This window comes from Oncorhynchus tshawytscha, linkage group LG05 (assembly GCF_018296145.1).
Source record: "Oncorhynchus tshawytscha isolate Ot180627B linkage group LG05, Otsh_v2.0, whole genome shotgun sequence".
NCBI classification, from domain to species: domain Eukaryota; kingdom Metazoa; phylum Chordata; class Actinopteri; order Salmoniformes; family Salmonidae; genus Oncorhynchus; species Oncorhynchus tshawytscha.
In genome coordinates this window covers 41,028,571-41,036,424 of record NC_056433.1, presented here as the reverse complement: position 1 = coordinate 41,036,424, position 7,854 = coordinate 41,028,571, and the positions used below count along the sequence as shown (strand labels likewise).

Below are 7,854 nucleotides of genomic sequence, written 5' to 3'. Positions count from 1 at the left end.
ACATATCCTAAGTGAGCCATGTTTCTGTGAAACAGAGAATGTTACAATCTCTATAGTCTCTCTGGAAGGCAACTCGTGCCCTAATTTTATCCACCTTGTTATCTAGAGATTGGACATTGGCGAGTAATTTGCTCGGAAGCGGTGAATGGTGTGCTCGCCTTCTGAGTCTGATCAGTAGGCCACTCCATCTGCCTCTTCTGCGGCGACCGTTTTGTTTTAGGCTGGCCTCTGGGATACGATCGCATGTCCAGGGTGGAGGTCCAAACAAAGGATCCGCTTCGAGAAAGACTTATTCCTGGTCATAATGATGGTAAGTTGACATCGCTTTTATATCCAATAGTTCTTCCCAGCTGTATGTATAAACACTTGACATTTTCTGAGCTAACAATGTAAGAAATAATACATTAAAAAATAAAAATAACTGCATAGTTTCCTAAGGACCTGAAGCGAGGTGACCATCTCTGTCAGTGCCATTCTGGTAAGCTTCCTGACTCCAAGGGTATACATTACAGATGGTTTAAAAAGTCAGTCAATCGATCAATAATACTCTTAGCCAAGCAGTTTATTTTCAATTTACAATCTGTAGAAACTATGAAAATAGAAAGGTTCAAAACTTTTGCGAAACATCACAGCACAGTTGAAAAATATACGGCAAATATAAATCAAAACTGGATGGTGTTCAGAGATGGGACTAAAAACTAAACAAAAGATAACTATTTTCAAATATACTGTGTCCGAAAATTGTATATAGCATGTATAAGCTGGAGGTAGACGCCTAAGTGTTGTTGTCCATTAGTGTATTCCAATCAGGAGAGAATAATAAAAGGGAAATCTATTTTTTTATATGGGGGATTGGAAATGTGCAGACAATTATGCAGACAACATTGATGGAAGCCACAATCTGCAATATTAAAGCTGATCCATGACAATCTTTACCCCTTTACAGAAAAGCATTTAGACATTTTCCTGCTTTTTTCACTTTTGAGCTGACATTTTGGGTGCTGAAATCAGCAAATGACATCATGTTAGTAGAAAATACCAGATGTATGATTTTCAAAGCAGTAGACATTTGTTGATATCAAACTATTACTATCTATAAACAGATGAATGCTAATACTGGAAAAATAATCAAGTAATTTGAAAATCCCTTACAGTTACACTGAATGACATTATTCATGGGGGAAATAGTATGATTCCAATTTAAATCAATGGATTTAATTCTCGGTGACTAAAACGTGTTGAACTACCAGTCAAAAGTTTTAGAACATCTACTCATTCAAAGGTTTTTCTTTATTTTTACTATTTTCTACATTGTAGAATAATTGTGAAAACATCAGAACTATGGAATAACACATATGGAATCATGTAATAACCAAAAAAGTGTTAAACCTCTTAAGGATTAGCCCCTTTTTTATACTCTCGCCTAAAATGACATTCTTGGTACCATTTGAAAGGAAACACTTTGAAGTTTAATGGAAATGTGAAAGGGATGTAGTAGAATACAACACAAAAGATCTGTTAAAAGATAATAAAGAAAAATAACTTTTTTATTTTTTAACCATCTTTGAAATGCAAGAGAAAGGGCATGTATTACTCTAGCCCAGGTGCAATTTAGATTTTGGCCACTAGATGGCATCAGTGTATATGTAAGGTTTTAGACTGATCATATGAACCATTGTATTTCTGTTTAAAAATTGTATGAAGACTGTCCAAATGTGCCTAATTTGTTTATTAATAACTTATGTTCAAAATTGTGCACTCTTCTCAATCTATAGCATGGTATTCCTTCACTGTAATAGCTCATGTAAATTGGACAGTGCAGTTAGATTAACAATAATTTAAGCTTTCTGCCAATACGTCCTGGGAAATGTTCTTGTTACTTACAACCTAATTCTAGTCGCATTAGCCTACGTAAGCTCAACCGTCCCGTGGAAAGGACACCGATCCCAAATAAGTTTTTAAACAAATCAAAATTCATTTTATATTTCATTATTCAAAATAGCTACCCTTTGCCTTGATGACAGCTTTGCACACGCTTGGCATTCTCTCAACCAGCTTCACCTGGAATGCTTTTCAAAGTCTTGAAGGAGTTCCCACAGATGCTGAGCACTTGTTGGCTGCTTTTCCTTCACACTGTGGTCCGACTCCACCGAAATAATCTCAATTTGGTTGAGGTCAGAGGATTGTGGAGGCCAGGTAATCTGATGCAGCATTCCATCACTGTCCTTCTTCGTAAAACGTTTGACAGATAGTGTGTGTGTGTGTATATATATATATACATACACACACACTAATTAAGGTAGAAATAACTTTAATAAGCATTAACACTTTTTTTTTAAACCTTATCCGTCATTGACCCACCCATTTGACATTTTACTGCATAGTTAGGAACTAGTAACATAAGCATTTTGCTGCACCCGCTATAACATTTGCTAAACTGTGTACATGACCAAAAAACATTGATTTGTTCAGACCATTCCTTCATACATAATCTTTCCAGATCCCTGATATCCTTCGTCTTTGCCCTCTTCAATGCGAACTACAGGTTTTAAATGGCTTTCAAGTCCAGAGAGCGATTTTATGGCCAATTAAATGGCCAATTAACCATTTCTTTGTGGATTTTGATATGTGCTTGGGGCTATTGTCTTGCTAGCAGGTCTATTTGTGGCCAAGTTTAGGTAAAGTTCATGATACCATTGACCTTAACCAGGACCCCAGGACCAGTGGAAGCCCCATAACAAAGATCCACTATATTTTACAGTAGAGGGGTTTATTTTCTGCATAAGCATCTTTCTTCTGATGCAAAACATACCACTGGTATGAGTGGCCAAAGAGCTCGATTTTCATGTCATCTGACCATAGCACCAGTTCCAATCCAAGTGAAAATGCCATTTAGCAAGCTCCAGGCATTTACATTTGTTGGATGACATGAAAAGAGCTCTTTGCTCACATGTAAGGGAAGGGTGATGGAGTAGTGAAAACAGGGGTGCCAATTATTTTCTCTGAGCAATTGTATTAGTAAATGAATATCATTTATATATATTTTTTGCATGCAATACAGAACATTTGTATTATTTATTTGATAGTCTTTTTTGCTCATCTTTCCCAAATGTGACCAATAATTTGACTAATATATATATATATTTTAAAAGATTCTCTCCATCTCAGCTGTCATCCACTTTTACACGGTAGGTATGTCACATCTAAGAGACATCAATATAAAAAAATAGACTTACTCCCCATTGCTTATAAATCAGCAGCAGGTCATGGTGCATTTCTATTGTGTGTATTTTGTTGTAGAAGCAATGGGTGGGGGTAGGCGGTTCAAAGCGGGACATGAACAGTGCAATTATAACTAATCTTCTGTTAGAAATATTCCGTTGTTTCTGTTTGCTATAATATCTTAGGAAAAAAGAATACTGATGATTGGCATCCTTCTCGCCCACAGGGGGAGCTCTTTTTGACTTCTCAGTCATTACAGAACTGGTTGAAACCACAGTCACAGAGGAAATGACATTTGCATCCAGGAGAGGTTTTGGACAAACCAAAGGAACATTCCTCCTCATCCTCTTCCATTTCTTCATCATAATGCTTTCTTCCTTATCTTTCTCTCTCCTCAGCTTAACCTGTCCTGGATGTTCACGAGGCTGGTGTTGGACTTGGCTCGTTTGGCTGGAGAGGAATCAGGAAGTGTTACTGTTAGCCACCACCCATCACCTCTAAACAAAATGTAAAACAGGAACATTTCATCTAAGATTGTTGATTCACCATAATGACATGTGTCAAAGAAACGACGTAAGGTATTACTGACTCTCCGGCTTAGATCATTAGTAGGCCCAAAACCCACTATTAACAAGGAAACCCCTAAACTTCTCCCCTCCACCACTCCCAACACCCTGAATTACCTCACCCCTCCTTATCAAGCCCACATTATTAGGGGCACTCATTGAAGAACTCCCTTCTCACCTTCAATAAAATCTCTATAAACCAGGAAAATGCATGCAGGAGACAACCCCAACATACTTCACTTTAAAAGCCTGTGACACCCCAATAAACCCCCCCACCCTACATCCTCCCACCCAACCAACCAGTCAAATCTCTCTGTGCAACAATGGATGTTTTAAGCTGGTTACTCACGGTGTATGAGCTTGCGTTTCTTTTGTTCCGAGTGAAGGAAACTGCTCAAGTAGAAGATGATGGGCAGAAAGAGCATGAAGCTGGACACGGCGATGACAGGAACATTCTCTGCCCGGGGGAAGGAACAATTGAAATTCTTGCTCCACAGTCTGCGGGTCATATTCATCTGAAACAAGGCAAGAATCCCACCCACCCACCATCAACACAAGAGCTTAAAGAACCACAAAGTCTCTCTCGCCCACTTCTCTATTCTTAAGTCGCTCACACTATTTTTTGTCAATCTGACTCCCTTGCTCCATTTCTGGCTTTGGCCTTCTGTCTCTAGTGCCCCTTTCTAGTTACTAGTCTCTACATCACCTCCTCCTTTGAAACTCACTGACACCACCAGAACTAGGGTGCGTCCCAATAATCTCTCCTTGTTCTGAAGTATGCACCCATTCACTACTCCACACAAGTTTAAAAGCATTGGATTGGTGTTGGCTTGGGCTAGAGGGATTTTCCATACCAGTCATTTCCTTTCATATCCATGAAGGAAATTGAGCAAGTGCACACTGACAGAAAGGAGTGATGATTGGGCCGCAACCCTGGTGACATCTCGCTGTTCCTTTCTCAATGACTACGTTTTGACAGGCAATTATTGGCAAAAGAACTGATCTAATTAATCAAACAACCAATTTGTCTGCATGTCTAAACACAGCCTAAGAGCCCCCTAGTGGGTGCTGTATTACATCTTCCACATATCTATTAGTTGTGCTCTCACTGAAGTGGGGAAGCTTGCTAAACTTCTCCAATGTATTTTGCAGTCTCCTGGGCACTAGTGCACAAACAGAATTCCACTATATATATATATATATATAGCACAAAAACTGACAGTATTGAGAGTGCATTCCATATCTTTAGTGTACATTATACATTAATGTAGTCTCACGTGGCCATCCTTCCAAATCTCATCTCGTTGACTTGATTATTGAAAGTCTGTTGTACTTCAGTATTAGATTTTGAATTTGAATGGGAGCACGGGCATTCAACACTTGCATTTAATTGGCTCTGAGGTAGAAATAATAAATATTTAATTGGTTTGATAAGTGTAAAGGTGTCACTAGTTTCCATCTCGATGCCATCATAATCCACCCCTTTTTAATAGTCTTTCTGAGGAGAACTTCATCAGGCTTTAAAACAGTATGTGACAAGACTGGGCTTCAGAGGCTAACATGAATGACAAAGCACAAGATGTAATGACAAACTGTGGCTGTGAAATACATACAGAGTCCTCGATGTCTATGCAGAGTGTGCGATTCTTCTCCATGCGGCTGTACAGCTCATTCAGTCCTCTGTATGTGGCCTTGCACTCCTTACATAGCGCGGAGTGGTTCCCCTGGAAAAAAATAAAATCACACAAAAAGGTGGAAACCGTTTTAGTTATTTATAAACTTAATCTCTATACTCCTCTCCCTCCCTAGTGATATTAGATGGGTTTTGGTATGCACTAGCTAAACAATCTTTCTCTCTTTGACTTACAACAGTGACCCACCTGTTGGAACTTCTCAAAACATCTGAGGGACTGGTTGAGTGTGGCCATGAAGTAAAGGGTGTCATTGGTCAGGCTGTGGAGTCCCAGGCTTACACAACCTTAGAAACAGGAAGTCAGATATCATTCAGAAATGATGTACCATGGCAGGTTAAAGATCGAACTTATATACTCTGCCTCCTGGCACACATCAATTATATTCAAAGAATCTATCACAAAGGAAAGGAGGCAAGGAGAGGAAGCAAGGGACTTATTGAGACATAGAAAAGGTAATAATATACAATGAGCATACAAAACATTAAGAACACCTGCTCTGTCCATGACAGAATGACCAGGTGAAAGTTATGATTCATTATTAATGTCACTTGTTAAATCCACTTCAATCAGTGTAGATGAAGTGAAGGAGACAGGTTAAAAAAGTATTTTTGAGCCTTGAGACAATCGAGACATGGATTGTGTACGTGTGCCATTCAGAGGGTGAATGGGCAAGACAAGTGTTTTTGAACAGGGTATGGTAGAAGGTGCCAGTTTGTGTCAAGAACTGAAACACTGCAAGGTCTCACACTCAACAGTTTCCCGTGTGTATCAAGGATGGCCCACCACCCAAAGGACATCCAGTCAAGTTAATACAACTGTGGGAAGCATTGGAGTCAACATAGGCCAGCATCCCTGTGAAACACTTGACACCTTGTAGAGTCCATGCCCTGACAAATTAACACTGTTCTGAGGCAAAGGGGGTGGGGGAGATGCAACTCAATATTGGGAAGGTGTTCCTAATGGTTGGTGTACATATCAGCAATAACAAACAAAAAATGCTTAATGTGTTTATAATAGAAAACAGTCCACCTACTGTTACATTCTGAACCAGTCCAGATGTCCTCCAGGTTGTTGTAAAGCAGGAACACCAACATCAGCCTATCAGAACGCAAGAGGCTGTCTCTGCAACTCACATTCCCTGGGCCCATCTGGAAAAAGACACACAAGCAGTCTCACTGAGGGCGTTTACCATCCCTATTGTTTAGCCTTACTAATTACATTATCTTATATTGAGGATTCAGTGGATACAGCTTAAAGTACTGAGAAATTGATGTGACAAAACATTGCCATTAGGCTATAGGATACACATTTAACCCACATTATGGCAACAGTCAGTCATGGCTTTTGTTTTCCTAGTCACCAGGCATGTGACTAGGATGGCTAATCTTGTGATCTCCTATTTCCCCTACTACACAATACACACCCCACCACTATACACTTTGTACTGCAGACAGGGTCTTACCAACAACGGTCCCATGACGCATGTGACAGTGGCGCACTTATTAACCCATAGATTATATATATATTAATTAACCCGCAGCACAGGGCAAAAACATGGAAACGCATAATATTAAAAACACAATGATAAACTCAAAGAAGTCCTCCGAGAAAACACAAATGTTAACTTACTTAGCCTACCTGGTCTGATGATATGTTTGTGTAAATGTCCATAAGGTTGTCGTAGGAACCATAACAATTTTGGCACACTTTGACAGGACGCGCGGCGGACACCAAACAAGTCACATATGTTGAATACCGCTGCCCAAAGATAGCCAGCAGCTCGACGCAGTAATCGCTGACCTCCAGATCTTCTGGAAACCCCGAGAACAGGTTGAGAGAAAAATAGGAACCGCGGCTAGGGTGAAACACGGGCGCCACTATCGCAGCGAGCTGCTTCAATCCGTCTGCGCTCAGCTCTATGGTGGGGTTCACAGCGACAGTAGACGTTTGAGCATTGCCATAATATAGGAACGCTATCAATAACGCAGCCACCTGGAAGATATACATGTTTGAAGAAGCACCTTCCGAACCGTGACTGTATTCCAAAACTCACTCTTCATAACAGTCCATCACTTCCTGTTCCTGGTGTGTAAAGCACGTGATGTAGGGTAGGGTGATTGGTTGAGCCTTCTTGAGTGCGTGACGTCCCTCTGAGCCCTAAGCAAAACACAAAACATGGCGGACACCTTTACCCTATTGTGGAGCGATATACTGTTTGGATTTTTTTTATATACCATAGAAATAAACTGAAACATTTTTATGTAATTAATTTCATTATTCTTTTGGCCAAATTTCATATACACAAATGTACATTTACAAACAGAACCACATTTTCGTACCCTACAAAAATAAATTGAACTGTATTTTAAGAC

The 7,854-nt window shown here is 39.8% G+C and overlaps 1 protein-coding gene across 2 annotated transcripts; it reads right to left on the bottom strand.

Annotated features, from left to right (window-relative positions):
* Positions 1–544: 544 nt before the first annotated feature.
* LOC112233616 (osteopetrosis-associated transmembrane protein 1) lies at positions 545–7,580 on the bottom strand. 2 transcript variants are annotated; one of them, XM_024401372.2, is made up of 6 exons: positions 7,121–7,577; positions 6,516–6,630; positions 5,669–5,766; positions 5,402–5,512; positions 4,138–4,303; positions 545–3,672 (listed from the first exon to the last, which is right to left on the bottom strand). In XM_024401372.2, exons 1-6 carry the CDS (start codon positions 7,487–7,489, stop codon positions 3,617–3,619), a joined length of 915 nt encoding a protein of 304 aa, XP_024257140.1. In that variant the 5' UTR covers positions 7,490–7,577; the 3' UTR covers positions 545–3,616. The 2 variants fall into 2 exon arrangements, with proteins under 2 accessions (XP_024257140.1, XP_024257141.1); XM_024401373.2 differs by having other exon boundaries at positions 3,597–3,672; positions 4,138–4,245; positions 7,121–7,580.
* Between the last annotated feature and the right edge of the window lie 274 nt (positions 7,581–7,854).

Bases quoted from the DNA above. Each gene is read 5' to 3' on its own strand.
- LOC112233616 (XM_024401372.2), bottom strand. From the start codon at position 7,489: ATGTATATCTTCCAGGTGGCTGCGTTATTGATAGCGTTCCTATATTAT. The intron at 5,513-5,668 runs GTGGGTCACTGT...ATTTTTTTCCAG, and splicing joins GTTTTGAGAAGTTCCAACAG to GGGAACCACTCCGCGCTATG. The intron at 4,304-5,401 runs GTATGTATTTCA...GCCTTGTTTCAG, and splicing joins GCATAGACATCGAGGACTCT to ATGAATATGACCCGCAGACT.